Consider the following 15742-nt stretch of genomic DNA (forward strand, 5'->3'; position numbering starts at 1 on the left):
TACTGCAAACTCTGATAATGCTAGAATTTGGAATAGGAGACAATTATCTGTCCTACATACCAAAACAAACAACATTAGCATATGTTAAAGCATCTTGTAAATGAAGACCTGTAAACACACAGATACAATAGATGGCAATTTCAACTACTGATTCGAACCAGGTACTGTAGTGACGCCTCTTGCACTGAGATGCCGTGCCTTAGATCGCTGCGCCACATAGACTATGACTAAGAAGCGTTGGTGAGGGACATAGCACAGCTCCACACACATATACATTTGAAGACGATCCCTGGGACTTGATGGACAGTAAAAGGGTTGCAGAGGAGGTGGAGCACACTAAGCATGACGCACAAAGACCACTCTCATAGTCAATCCCCAGCCACCATAAACGATCACATACAGCAGGTTTTACCAGCCTAAGGTTCCTCATTTGCCATAAATGACACATGTCCTTATAGGGATGTTAGGATTTCCCAGACCAAAGCATGAGTCACCTCAGCATAAAAGGTCATTCTTCACAAGTGAGTCCAGTTCAGGTATCACATGACTTGGCCAGCCATGGTTGGTAGCCAAATACAGTAGGTACATATGAGGACAATGCACGCCAGCAATTTCCATATGGCATTTTTGCTGTTGAATGGCCTCCTGACATGTGGCAGTCCAGTTCCATGGTGTCTCTGTCTCTAGTAACTACCTGAGGGAAGGACTGATGGTGGATTGGGCTTATCAAGGACAGTTCTGGGAGATCCAGGATGGCATGTGAAGGCCCAATAAGTTTATGGCATTTCTTGTCAATGAGTGTCAGGTTGTGATTGGTTCATTGTAGTGAACACCTGCCTTATGAGCTTGTTTATGTGTGGTTTCATCCTCCCCATACACCATAACTGTCACCAGGTCAAGATATACGGCAACTCCAAGGCAGATAGCCAAGATGGTGGACATGAAAGTCTGGAAGAAGCAATGTGCCAGCTCAACCCAAACAGGATAAGAGTGCAACAGAACATCCCAATAAACATCAGAAATGCAGTGAGCCGGCAAAAGGTCACGTTAGAGTCAGGCAGACATATTAGATTAGCAATGAATCAAAGCTCACTTCTAAATGATAAGGAGGTGACTTAAGAGCCCAATCCTGGAGGTGTAAGTTATACCACAGTGGAGGTAAGTTGTAGAGCTCGGGAGACGGTGTCAGAGTCCAGGGTTAGATTATCTTTCCTGTTGTTGGAGCCTCCCAGTTGCCTCATTGATCCCTCAGAGGCTTGTGACTTGGAATAAATACTTGGTGTTGCCATGCCAAGCAGTCTGCTGCCTTTTTATATATATCCAGACAAGGTGTTTGAGTGTATATGGTGGGCATATTGAATTCCTAACATATACTGCTCAAAAAAATAAAGGGAACACTTAAACAACACATCCTAGATCTGAATGAAGAAATAATCTTATTAAATACTTTTTTCTTTACATAGTTGAATGTGCTGACAACAAAATCACACAAAAATAATCAATGGAAATCCAATTTATCAACCCATGGAGGTCTGGATTTGGAGTAAGACTCAAAATTAAAGTGGAAAACCACACTACAGGCTGATCCAACTTTGATGTAATGTCCTTAAAACAAGTCAAAATGAGGCTCAGTAGTGTGTGTGGCCTCCACGTGCCTGTATGACCTCCCTACAATGCCTGAGCATGCTCCTGATGGTCTCCTGAGGGATCTCCTCCCAGACCTGGACTAAAGCATCCGCCAACTCCTGGACAGTCTGTGGTGCAACGTGGCATTGGTGGATGGAGTGAGACATGATGTCCCAGATGTGCTCAATTGGATTCAGGTCTGGGGAACGGGCGGGCCAGTCCATAGCATCAATGCCTTCCTCTTGCAGGAACTGCTGACACACTCCAGCCACATGAGGTCTAGCATTGTCTTGCATTAGGAGGAACCCAGGGCCAACCGCACCAGCATATGGTCTCACAAGGGGTCTGAGGATCTCATCTCGGTACCTAATGGCAGTCAGGCTACCTCTGGCGAGCACATGGAGGGCTGTGCGGTCCCCCAAAGAAATGCCACCCCACACCATGACTGACCCATCGCCAAACCGGTCATGCTGGAGGATGTTGCAGGCAGCAGAACGTTCTCCACGGCGTCTCCAGACTGTCACGTCTGTCACGTGCTCAGTGTGAACCTGCTTTCATCTGTGAAGAGCACAGGGCGCCAGTGGCGAATTTGCCAATCTTGGTGTTCTCTGGCAAATGCCAAACGTCCTGCACGGTGTTGGGCTGTAAGCACAACCCCCACCTGTGGACGTCGGGCCCTCATACCACCCTCATGGAGTCTGTTTCTGACCGTTTGAGCAGACACATGCACATTTGTGGCCTGCTGGAGGTCATTTTGCAGGGCTCTGGCAGTGCTTCTCCTGCTCCTCCTTGCACAAAGGCGGAGGTAGCGGTCCTGCTGCTGGGTTGTTGCCCTCCTACGGCCTCCTCCACGTCTCCTGATGTACTGGCCTGTCTCCTGGTAGCGCCTCCATGCTCTGGATACTACGCTGACAGACACAGCAAACCTTCTTGCCACAGCTCGCATTGATGTGCCATCCTGGATGAGCTGCACTACCTGAGCCACTTGTGTTGGTTGTAGACTCCGTCTCATGCTACCACTAGAGTGAAAGCACCGCCAGCATTCAAAAGTGACCAAAACATCAGCCAGGAAGCATAGGAACTGAGAAGTGGTCTGTGGTCCCCACCTGCAGAACCACTCCTTTATTGGGGGTGTCTTGCTAATTACCTATAATTTCCACCTGTTGTCTATTCCATTTGCACAACAGCATGTGACATTTATTGTCAATCAGTGTTGCTTCCTAAGTGGACAGTTTGATTTCACAGAAGTGTGATTGACTTTGAGTTACATTGTGTTGTTTAAGTGTTCCCTTTATTTTTTTGAGCAGTGTAGTTGAAGTACACAAATTGTCTTGAGTACAGATCATAAGTACAGTACACAAATCAGCCATTTCTCATTTAAAATGAGTACAAATACTGGTCATTAAACCACCATTTAACTGTAATGTGGCAGCCATATTGGATTTTGGATGCCATATTGGATTTGGAATCAAATCTAGGGGGGGGCCTCTAATGTAATTGCAAGAGTAGGGGCTAAACAGAGGAGCCTTTGGCTGGAAGAATACATGACGGTTTTTAGTGTCTGAGCCCACTTGCCTTAGAGCTGATTACAGTAGCCACAACATTACAATAAAAAATGTAACTATGCATTTCTGTCAAGCAGGACCAAGTGAAGTTAAACTATTAATTATTATGATGAATGTTATATTTTCATGCTAGGTCTATATTTCCAAAAGGAAATAAGATATGCTAATGTGGTTTGTTTGTGTATGTAGGGTAGACAACTGACCACTTGTATTACAACATTTCAGCAATATCAGAGCTCGCCATTTTGGGTTACATGAGTGTGTGGCCCATGCCCCTCCTGTCAGGCATTATTCTGCACTTTGAGTTTTGGGGGTGTTTTCCTAAGAGCAAATTACAATAGCCACAACATCAAAATCATGCGTTGCTGTATGTTTTTCTTCAGGCAGGACCAGACAGCACTGAACGAGAGCAAATTTGACTTGGAAATGTTTCTATTGAACAGCTACCAAAAAGTGAAGTTCACACTCACACACACACAAATAGTTGATATTTACACCTATTTTATCTCTGTGTTTACATGTCTATATTTCCAAAACGCTTTAAGATACCCAAACAAACATCATTAGGATATGTAGGGCATTCAATTGACTACTTGTATTCCACATTTTGGGTTGAGTTTATGTGGCCCAGCCCCAAAATCCATCAGCCAAGCATTATTCTGCACTGTTTGAGTTAAGGAGGTGTGTCACAACATCTATCAACTTAAAACACTTCTCCAGTAAAATATTTTTATACAACCATCCATTTCATATATGAGAGACCATCGAGATATGGAAAAACATGGTTGTGCTTTGTTATACCTCGGGTAGGGGTATATCAAAAACTAAAGCCCTTTTTGAGGATTGGGAACAAGCCTGTGTTACTGCATAAAGCATGTTCCCACCAGAAATAGAATACTCAATCAATCCATGATTAAAAACACCTCTTTTGACCCTCTTCTCAAAGCAGCTTCAGTATAATTTGTTTGCAATTATCTATCCCATGTTCAAAACTCACTGTCGCCTGGGAGATACTGTACAATCAGATTATGAATGCATTGACTCACTTTCCTTTAATAAAATAATACGTTATTTTATCTTAAGACTAGTCTGTATTGAAAATGTATGATTTTACTATTATGGACACAGCTAGGTCCAGCAGTAGCCCACAAGGCTAGAAGACAACAGTAAACTACAACCGAACACCGATACCAGACCGAAACTAAACTTGTGCACCTGTCAAACAAGCTGCAATGACATCCGAGCAAGCAGAACTGGGATGGCTGGCGCTCGAGTTCTTCCTGAACACTTGTCACTACACCTGCATTCAAATACATGACATCCAAGCAGGAAACTGGCTACAATGGCGAATTCTACAATTACACCCTCTATAGATGTGGTGGCCCAAGAGGTTGGCACAATAATTCTGCGACAAGAAATGGACCTGGACAGGAGAAAGAAGTGTATATAAAAAAAAAAATCAATGACTGTACAAATCACTCACCTTTGAATATAACTCGTTTACGGACATGGTCCAACACTATCAACGAAAACTGAAAAGTAACTGCAGCGTTTTATAAATGACAATATCTCATGATTGTTGATAATCCCGTAAAGTTCTTTCATCTAATTAGAAGTTTAATTCGTCGTCATATTCCCGAGTGTCGTCGTCCAGAGTTGAGTTAAATATGTTAGCCACTTCCGACCCCTTTCCTGGTCACGAACGGCAGGTGTCTTCACGTGGATGAGTTTCGTAACAACTCAGTTTTGCTTGATCCCCCTTATATTACTCAATAATGAAAAACGCAAACGAATGACGACTGGATATGGGTAGCCAGCCCCCGTAGGTTATAAGTGCAAATACATAAACTATAAATAGTTTATCAATAGCTTCCCTTTAGATCCTCCCCGTCGTATCCATGGATTCAGTCATGTTGACTGGTAATGGCTCAGGCTGTACCGCAAGAGACCCCATCTGGTTCATCAGCGCACTACAATTTATTCCACACTAAATTAGAACGAACATTAACAGTGGGAATACCATGGTGGACTGTGGAGGGGTTGATCCAATTATGAGTTTAGGTCATAATGTTAAGTTGAAAACTTCTAATATAGGCCTATATGTATGGCTATTATATGATTTATCTTGACACATTTTGGGAATCTTAATGAAATTAACGCAATTTTTTGCTCCACCCCACAAAATCATTCTGAATAGCAAAGGTATGGATAATCAATTACTATGATTTCCTGAACTCAGTGGACCTAGTATCTTAGTTCAAGGCAAGCATTAACACGTCAGAGTGTTATCTTTGATTGTAGTAGTACAATCTGTGACAGGAACTAGGCTGGTACCTGAAGCCTATAAAAATGTCATGCTTAAATTTGAAGTTTTATGTCCATGACAGCTGCAAGGTTACAATATTTGGGGAAATTAGACTTTATAAAACACAGCATAATTTATACATCCTGTTCCACATTTCGTCCCACTATGATCAACAATATCACAAAATACAACATGCACTGTAGGTCTACAGCAGTAGTATGTTACCTTGCAGTAAAGTTCATAGTCAATCTTCCCCTCTTGTTTCTTCATTCTGGTGTTATGTTCCTTCACTTGCCTTTTCATTATGGCGTTATAGTCCTTAGATACTGTATGTAGTAGAAGATTCTGCTAATCTATTCAGCGGTAGCTGTGATTATTCCATGTTCCAGATCATACTGTTCTCAATACATTATTGTCAGTAGGCTATTTAAGCCTTCGCCTTAGCAGAAGGCAGGCTTGAAAGAAGAAAAAGAATCCATTCCAATATCATGCCATGACTACACTCCCAAACCACTCCTCCTGCAGGTATGGGGTGTTGATTGACTTCAACTACCAGGCTACTACTACCATGGAATCTGAAAAGTATGCAGGCACAGTCAAAATACATTCCACCCATTACAATCATTAAAATGAAACAATTTAAATGAAAGCCCCGCCTAATCTCAGCTCACTGGTCACCATAGCAGCACCCACTCGTAGCACCGCTCCAGCAGGTATATCTCACTGGTCACCCCCAAAAGCCAATTCCTCCTTTGGTCGCCTTTCCTTCCAGTTCTCTGCTGCCAATGACTGGAACGAACTGCAAAAATCCCTGAAGCTGGAGACTCATATCTCCCTCACTCGCTTTAAGCACCAGCTGTCAGAGCAGCTCACAGATCACTGCACCTGTACATAGCCTATCTGTAAACAGCCCATCTATCTACCACATCTCCATACTGTATTTATTTATTTATCTTGCTTCTTTGCACCCCAGTATCTCTACTTGCACATTCATCTTCTGCACATCTACCATTCCAGTGTTTAATTGCTATATTGTAATTACTTCGCCACCATGGCCTATTTATTGCCTTAACTCCCTTATCTTACCTCATTTGCACTCACTGTACATAGACTTTTTGTTTTCTTCTATATTATTGACTGTATGTTTTGTTTATTCCATGTGTAACTCTGTGTTGTTGTATGTGTCGAATTGCTATGCTTTATCTTGGCCAGGTCGCAGTTGCAAATGAGAACTTGTTCTCAACTAGCCTACCTGGTTAAATAAAGGTGAAATAAAAAAATCTAATAAAAAATAAAGAGAACAGAGATCACAGATGGAACAGGTATCAAGGAAAATGACCAGTAATGTGCTATTTGCTCATTTGGTTTCCAAATGCCAATCCATGCCTTGTACAAGAATACACAATTATTTTTCAACATTCTACAATTTGTACTGTATACATTCTACTGAAGGTCACATTGAACTACAGTAGTATTGATAACTAGCACTGATAAGTAAAAGGGTTTGTAAGGAAAAGAGTTTGTGTTATTATGAAATGGGCCTAAAACAGTCGGTTACAAAGAGGATAGACATTACTCAGTTAGTGCTTGTGTAACATTTTCCACAGCAATCCGTTTGGAGAGTTGTGTATGCCTCAATCCACAGCAGGTGGTCCTAACATTGGAGCTAACACCATTAATTGCTTTGGGAAATGACACTGAGATAATAGGACTCAATGCTTTGACATGCCACTAACAACCTGTTCTGGTAACTCAGTCAGACTAACCACTGAATTCCTATCACCTGCCCAACTACCTACAGGTATGTGGCATGTGATGAGTCTAAGCATAATAGACTTAATGGCAGTATGGCACTAAAATCCAGTTAGTCGAGTTGGGTGATACAATAAGCTTTTAGCCCAATTCTTATTTTTGGCACCACTAAATCATGCCTTATTAAACATGCTAAATACAGGCACATCTAATTTTTGCTTGGTAGATTTATATAGCACATGATGCATTATCTTAAATGTCACACACACACACACACACACACACACTTTCACACTCAACAAGAGAGTTTTTCTTGTATCTTTCTCTGCCTTCACTTGCTGTAACTATATCCAGAGAAAGCAACTTATGCTCATGACACATAATGTATTTCAGACTTTATCCCTGTATTACCCAACAACGTTATGTTTGCCATCACGTGAGATTACATTACAGTGCAATGAAATCCAGAAAGACACTGCTTTCTTCATGTGTATGCAGGCAGGCCTCCGCCTCCACAGTAATATTATTCAATTGAAAATCGACTTGTCCTTAAATTAGGTACATTTAATATACCAACAATGTGCTCAAAAAGAGTTCCTGAAATTGAACTGAAAAAATACATTTTCAGCGCTACCTACTGAACAAAATATGAACAGCTTTGTTCCTGGTGAAATCCTCCATCAATGTATGCAATATAGCACTCTGCCAAGGAGCAAAATGGAAACATTTTCTGAACTCAAAAATATGATTAAACTTATTTTATTTGTATTTAATATCCATTAGCCATTTTCGGAGAAACTTGGGACAGCTAATTTCTGATTTATCTTAAGAGGATTACACATAAAGCATTTGCCGGAGATGTATGTTTGTGAGGTAAGACAGGGTTAGGCGTGTGGGTGTATGATTTTTAGAGATGAGCTTTTGTGTACGTTGTCTGAATTACAAAAGTATGTGTTCCCTGCCGAGCCAGGCCATAAATGCATTTGCTTTACTTCACATGCTAGGTTACTCCAAGCTAAACTGTCCCTGTGGGTTAGTGGAAGAGGTTCTCCTGAAGGGGTGGACAGCCCTGGTGTGTGAGGTAGGCCTGGAGAGGATCTCCTGCATCTTCCTGTTGTACTGCTCCTGGTAGACCAGGCCTTGCTGGTGCTCCTGCTCTGTCTGAGATCTCCCCTCATCCTGCAACTGCTGCTGGTACATCATCTGGGCCAGCAGGTCTGCCTGGAACTCCTGACAGCCCTGTCTCAGACTGGGAGAGGAAAGCACAGATATGTATTACTTGTGAAGACTTCTGCTGTGTGTGAAAAAGGGTACAATTATTGTGTATTTCTGTGAGAGGACGTATGTCAGAATCTTTGATCACACTATGCAGACCGAGTTTTCTCTCTCTCATCCAGCAGTTTGTTCTCCTGTATGGTTTTGTTTAGCTCGTCTCTCTCCTCAGTCAGCTGAGCCTGTTTCTGCTTGTTCAAATCCACTAAAGAAGAAGCACAAATACACAAGCACACACACCATGAGACCACATCCCATTTAAAAGATGACTTGTGATATAAACAAGTCATTGTATACTGTAAATCAACTGCACTGTCACAGAGGACCTGCCCAAATGACAGATCTGCTTCCCTCTCTTCCACTTTCTTACATTTCTCCTGGATCTGCAGGCGGCGTGTGTCCATCACATCCTTCATCAGCCTATCCCTGGCTTGTTTCTCTTTGTGACACTGCTCTGCCCTCCGGGCCCAGGTCTGCTTTAGCTCTGCCTCGATCAGCTGCTCTGTCTCCACCTCCTGTCTCTTCTGCTCCTCAAGCTGATCGGCCAGGTACTGCTGGTACCTATTCTGCTCCTCTCGCAGCTCAAGCTGTGAAACACATACACACACACACTCAGTCACTTATCCTCTGCCTCTTTTAGTTTCATAAGATTTCTTTGTGTGCCAAATAGAGTGACAATGTGGTAATTTAACATGCTAATACAACTCTACTTTCCCACCTTCCTCGTGACCTTGCCCTGTTTCTCATCTCTCTCCCCCGTCAGCAGATGCTCGAGCATGCTCATGTCCAGGGCCAGCTCGTCCTGCTGCTCCCTGGCCTGACGCTTCATCTTCAGCCTCAGAGAGTGGTCGAGCAGCCTGCGCCGGCTCTCCTGACCCTGGAGCTTCTGACGGCGCTCTCTCTGCTCCTCCAGATGCAGCATCTCTCTCTGCTCCCTCTGGGACACACACAGAGAAAAACAGAGAGGGCTCAATTAGTGATCACAAAGCAGAAACCCACACAGACACAGAGAGAAACATCTCAGTTACAGGCTGAATTAGTCTACCAGTAGCAGGGCCTCTTCCTCTTTGAGCTGCTTGGCCTGTTCTCTCTGCTGCTCGGCAGCCTCCATCTGAACACGCAGGTAGGCCAGCTGCTGCAAGTTACTCTGGCGTTGCTTCTGCGCATGCTGACCCTCCCGCTCCTCCTTGGCTCGCCGGTCGCTCTCCCACAGCTGAGCAAAGAGCTGCTCCTCCTCCTCTTTCTGCCGCTGCGTCACCTGCCGTGTACATAGCTGCGCAGCCCGCTCTGTGCAAATTTCGTCCTGCCTGCGTCGAGTCTGTTCAGCCCGGAGCTCCTCACTCTGCTCTCTGAAATTGGTCCATTTAAAAATCTATTTGTATAGAGGTTTGAACACACACATAGAAAAGAAAGCTGCAACATTGTCTTGTAGAAACTCCCTTTAGGTGTTCTCTCTACCTGAATAGCTGTTCAAGCTTGTCTTCAACCACACTTAGCCTTTCACTCTCCCTCCTCTCTCGCAGTAACTTGGCTCTCTCTCGCATCTTGGCTTGTCTCTCAAGCACTGTCTCCTTCTTGGTCTCCATTTCTCTCAGCAGTTCATTCTCCTCTGCCTCCAACATATCATGCAGTCTAAGGGAGACAGGGGTGATAGACAGACATGGAGCAATTGAAATACCTCTATTAAAAAAATATGATCAGCTGTTATGGGAACTCAACCAAAAGATTTGTCACAGACCTCTCCCTCCTCTCATTGATGGTCATCTGATACTGCCCAATGGCATCTTTGACCCGTCTCTCAATGGTTCCCAACACAATGCGCCGGTCAGAGTTCTTCTCCCAGCGCGTCTTAAGGTCACAGGTGTTCTGGTACTTGGTGAACTCCAACACCTTGTCCCGGGCCTCCTCCTGTTTCCTTCTCTCCAGGATGAGGTAGTCTGGAGGCCTGGATGATGGGAACCTCGCCCTCTGGAAAATGTTGGTGAGGGTTAAGTAATTATGTTCATGGCAGGCAGCAGTTTCTCCTGACCAAGTGACCTGGCCAAGGAAAACTCCAGGACCTACTGTAGTTATTTGCTTTAACTAAAACATTGTACAGAACTGTCACACGGGAATCTATCTGGCTACAGTACAACTAGGGGCCAGTTTTCCTACCTAGGTCAACTGGGGTCAGGAAAAACAATTAAAAAAATAATTGCTAGATATGCTTACTCTCTAATTTTACAAAACAATACGTTTGTTTAGCTATGTACAACATGTAGCTATGCGTATTAACTAGCTAACGTTAGCTTGCGGTAGGTTTCTTACTAGGTAGGATACTAACGTTAACTAGCCACAGAGTTTGTATTGAACTTACCACAGCCACTGAATGAGGTGTTGGTCCCGTAAACTCGCGACATTGTGGTTTATTTCTAGTCTGACTGGCCAACATACTTGGATACAAAACAAGCTTCTTCCCAGCCAGATAGTTCTATTTGTCCTGCATCCCATCAAGTTTCCCAACTGTTTCACACGGACCTTGACAAGGAGTCTCTCCGGCGATTTTGTTGACGGAACTAGTAAACTGTTACCATGACAACTACAAAACAAGCTGCAGGAGTTGATCACTGGAGCTGTGTTCGAATACCCATACTAACATACTGTATACTACATACTTAATGAGTATATACTGCATACTATATACTATTAGTTAATTTAGTATACTGTAAACGGAACAGTATCCTTTCAGTTGAGCGTACTAGATATTCGCCGGTCTACCGGAAGTTGATGCTGTTGCTATGCAACCTCTTGCTAGCTAGTTAGCATAACACATTACTAGTTAGACATTTTACGACTTCGGGTGTGATCTTAAATTCAACATGGAGTGCCAGAGTCCGCTCGTAAATTCAGAGCGTTGTCATTGTCCGTTTGTAAATTCAGAGCGTTTCGCTCTCGGAGCGCACACTGGATGCTCGGGCCGAGGAGTAGGATTTGAGCGTTCTGACCATACAACGGCATTCAAGCACCATGCTAACGTTGGCTAGCTACTTCCAGACACAAATGAGAGTGACCACTCTGACCATTTTACTCGCCTTAGCAGAGCTGGTTAGGCAGTTTTTATGTTGTCCAGAGCGTTGGTGGCAACAATTTAATTACGCTTTTTTGTCGACCATATTCAACCGCTGTTGAGCGCTAGTAAATGCATTATTCTGCGCTCTGGACTGGTACACAATCGGAGTAAATAGCCAGAGCGAATTTACGAAAGCACCCAACGTCCATTGAGAACGCACAACGATAATACAATTTAGCTAAGAAGGGAATAATTAAGTCAATACACGTTGGGTAGTTAGTTAGATCGCCTATAGTTAATATACTGGCAATGTTGATGTATAAGTAGCCAACTAACGTTAGGTAGGTAACATACAGGTGTTATGCCGAAAATCTCGCCCTGACAGAATCCCCCTTCGAATTTCCTTAATTTTGTGGCTGGAGTCAAATACCTTCTATTGAACAAACATCACGCCAGGATAGGCATCCGAAAATAATGAATGTATGTGTGTTATATTAAACATAGAGGACGGAATAACATGTTAGCAATCAATAAACATTTCATTACTATGGCTGATTTATTATCCTTAGACTTTCAAAAATACTAGTCGAATAAGACATGGGAGAGATAACGAATTTTGGCAAAGATATTTATTTATAGACTACAAAATCAGTTGCAGATTTAGGTATGGGCGACAATGGCAGCCGCCCAGGGCGCCATACAAGCTAGAACCGCCACAATCACTTGAAACAAATAACCAAACCGAAAACTGCAGACAAAAATGCTTTCTGCTACTAAGATCAGTTAAATGTAGGCTAAACTGCCAACGGAGTGAAGAGCAGAAATCTCAAGTTCTAGCAAGCAAGTCGCAGCAATGAAGAACGATTTTCGGCACAACACCTGTTCATTCTGCTGTAATGATATGCTATGTGGTTCGTAAGGACAGCGTAGCTAACAAATTGTCAGCCAACAACGTGTAAGGTTGGAAAATGCGTTACTTTATTACATTGCTCAACATGTTAACATTTGTCATAATTAGTTAAAACAATGAATTTGTATCCGCTGTTGGACTTGGGCTGCATATTTTCCGCCATTTTCTTGAAATCTGAAAACGATGTGGTTCCACGCCCATTTTCTGAAGAATTGCATTATGGGCCCTAAAGTACGGAAATTTACTTCATATTTTGGCGAATTTAGTTCGACATCCGGGGAACTTGTAAATGGTTAGGTAGCTAACTAACTAACTAACTAACTAACTAACTAACTAACTAACTAACTACTATGACCAATAAACATACTATATACTCATTTCACGTCACAAATTGTACGGTTAGTGTGGGTAGTATGAGTATTCTAACACAGCTTGGGAGTGGGCAGGAGAACGTTCCCTGATCTCGAGAGACCCCTAATAGATGTGCCGTGCGGTGAAACACCGCTTCCCATTAATTTCAATGGAAGGAGAGCGGGGGGCCTTTGGGCGGTGAAAAAGATAAGCGTTTCCCAACTTTATGCAAATCACCAGCGGCGATGCGCGATGACCAATCATATCGGGTGGTTAATTTACGGAAATTGCGATTTAGCAAGCTGGCTGGCCAGCTAGCTTTATGGTTGTTGTGACATGAGTATGCAATTGTAATTCTGGTTGTTAAATGTTTTAGGGACTCCTGAAACAACCAGCAAACCAAGCTGTCGTCTTGTGAAACAGTAGATGTACAGAATCTAGCTAAAGCATTCACTGCAAATTGAATGTACAATTTTGTGAGCTTGCCTTGCTGATATTAGCCATGCAATGCAGATAGATGAAATCTCGTAGCTAGCTAACTATTTTCTTGCTTATTGTGCAGTGGAGGATAATAAAAAATACCTATATGCCTATGGATATGTAGCTAGCTATGTAGCCGATCTGTGTATAGACATTTGGTATACATATTAGTTTAGAACCTAGCTATGAACCTCAGCTATCATAGCCAGTAGTATCAACTTCAAAACAGTCTGAATGACATTAATGAAGCCTATGGATTGAGTAGAATATAATATAACTTTGTGCCAAGGAAGTCATATATATATGTAGTTATTACCATGCATGAGATCCCAACATTGTAGCCTGTACATTTAATATATTCACTGATCATGTACTCTACTGTAGCAAATAAAAGGTACAGTTCAGGTATGAATGTTTTTGAGATTATCTTTCAGTGATATCCAATACCAGGAGCATAAAATTCCAGTCTTTGAATGATGCCGGGTCTGCATGTATGTATTACAATGATACACTTCAGTGTTTACCAGTCTTGGTCCTGGGACATCAATGGTTACACATTGTAACTATGCAATAGACTAGAAACATGATTTAACGAGTTAAAGGCTGATTTGTAATTCATATATACAGAAATATTATTTTTTAAAACAGTACACTACACTTCCTATGCATCATGTACATAATCAAACCGGTTCATCTCAATATCTAATTTCCATCATCTGCATTGATCTGATAAACACAGTAGAGAATGTGAAACCCTTTATTGAAATAAGTTAATTGTCCAAGTGTTATAAATACATGCATTAGAAATATTATAATTGTAATATTATAAATACAAGTTCAATCTGTACTTCAATGCACATCTGTTGTGCATTATAAAAACAGAGGAAGAAAGTTGGTGAGAGGTGTAAAAGACAGAAAGGGAAAAAGGTAAGAACATAGGAGCTGGGAAGGCAGCATATGATTAATGAATCACAGTGCTACCATAATATTCTCTCAGTTAATCACAATTACATAATAGTGTCTCCTAACCAGCCTTGGGCTCCCAGTCGGCCCAAAGGTTATCTTTAGAGAGGGTGAGGTGGCGATGATGGGACTGGGGGTTGGCAACCTCTCTCACATCAAAACATACCTGCAGACGAGAGATAGAGATGGCGAGATAGAATAAACTTTTTAAAAACCCAAAGCTCAAACATGCTAACACTGTCAGTCATCATAATCATCAGGTGAAATGCAAAACTGACCTTGGATCATTAACTCTGGGACTACTACATCTCTATTTCAATGTAAAGCACCTATTTAATAATACTTCCTGACCAAGTGACCTCTCACCTCTGATCATGCTGTGCCCTCTAAGTAGCCAGTTCAGATGCGGGAGGGGTTCACTGACAGCTGATATAACCTAGAGGATTTAGGGAGAAGGCGAGAGAGGGATGAAGTGAAGGAGAGAGACTGTTATTGAGAAAATAAGGTAGTTAAAGAGAGTGTTCAACAGGAATCTGTGTGTGGCCTTACCTGGTGTCCACACTAAGTGGCTGCAGAGTACTTTATGCTGAAAAACATGGACGGACACACGAGGACAAACAATATAGCGCAGTTATAGAAATAATGAATTGTCTTCAGTGTCTTCTGATCCCTCCTGTCTCAGCCTCCAGTATTTATGCTGCAGTAGTTTATGTGTCGGGGGGCTAGGGTCAGTCTGTTACATCTGGAGTATTCTCTTGTCTTATCCGGTGTCCTGTGTGAATGTAAATATGCTCTCTCTAATTCTCTCTTTCTCTCTTTCTCTCGGAGGACCTGAGCCCTAGGACCATGCCTCAGGACTACCTGGCATGATGACTCCTTGCTGTCCCCAGTCCACCTGGCCATGCTGCTGCTCCAGTTTCAACTGTTCTGCCTGCGGCTACGGAACCCTGACCTGTTCACCGGACGTGCTTGTTGCACCCTCGACAATTACTATGATTATTATTATTTGACCATGCTGGTCATTTACGAACATTTTAACATCTTGACCATGTTCTGTTATAATATCCACCCGGCACAGCCAGAAGAGGACTGGCCACCCCTCATAGCCTGGTTCCTCTCTAGGTTTCTTCCTAGGTTTTTGGCCTTTCTCAGGAGTTTTTCCTAGGGAGTTTTTCCCAGCCACCGTGCTTCTTTCACATGCATTGCTTGCTGTTTGGGGTTTTAGGCTGGGTTTCTGTACAGCACTTTGTGATTTCAGTTGATGTACGAAGGGCTATATAAATAAATTTGATTTGATTTGAATTGCCATACTATTCTCCATGGTTGGCCCTCTTGCCTATTCTTTGAATCAAATCAAATCTATTTATATAGCCCTTCTTACATCAGCTGATATCTCAAAGTGCTGTACAGAAACCCAACCTAAAACCCCAAACAGCAAGCAATGCAGGTGTAGAAGCACAGTGGCTAGG

The 15742-nt window shown here is 42.6% G+C and overlaps 2 protein-coding genes across 3 annotated transcripts in view; both read right to left on the minus strand.

Moving 5' to 3' along the window:
* Positions 1-6027, minus strand: part of myo5b (myosin VB) — an 82252-nt gene extending 76225 nt beyond the window's left edge. Inside the window, exon 1 of one of the 2 annotated variants that reach the window (XM_029708941.1) lies at positions 5722-6027. In XM_029708941.1, the coding sequence (XP_029564801.1) occupies positions 5722-5799 (78 nt within the window). In that variant the 5' untranslated portion in view covers positions 5800-6027. Of the gene's footprint in view, positions 1-4674; positions 5117-5721 lie in introns of those variants that run through there. The other variant, XM_029708942.1, reaches the window with a different exon arrangement.
* A 1952-nt stretch (positions 6028-7979) lies between these two features.
* On the minus strand, positions 7980-11129 carry cfap53 (cilia and flagella associated protein 53). Its single transcript, XM_029708944.1, has 8 exons — positions 10877-11129; positions 10259-10488; positions 9979-10152; positions 9566-9869; positions 9239-9457; positions 8891-9107; positions 8623-8725; positions 7980-8497 (listed from the first exon to the last, which is right to left on the minus strand). The coding sequence occupies exons 1-8, from the start codon at positions 10949-10951 to the stop codon at positions 8254-8256; spliced, it is 1566 nt and encodes a 521-aa protein (XP_029564804.1). The 5' UTR covers positions 10952-11129; the 3' UTR covers positions 7980-8253.
* Positions 11130-15742: the final 4613 nt, after the last annotated feature.

This window comes from Salmo trutta, chromosome 23, assembly GCF_901001165.1.
Source record: "Salmo trutta chromosome 23, fSalTru1.1, whole genome shotgun sequence".
Lineage (NCBI taxonomy): Eukaryota > Metazoa > Chordata > Actinopteri > Salmoniformes > Salmonidae > Salmo > Salmo trutta.

Bases quoted from the DNA above. Each gene is read 5' to 3' on its own strand.
- cfap53 (XM_029708944.1), bottom strand. From the start codon at position 10,951: ATGTTGGCCAGTCAGACTAGAAATAAACCACAATGTCGCGAGTTTACG. The intron at 9,870-9,978 runs GTAGAGAGAACA...GACCAATTTCAG, and splicing joins AAGCTTGAACAGCTATTCAG to AGAGCAGAGTGAGGAGCTCC. The intron at 9,458-9,565 runs GTAGACTAATTC...TGTGTGTCCCAG, and splicing joins AGGAAGAGGCCCTGCTACTG to AGGGAGCAGAGAGAGATGCT.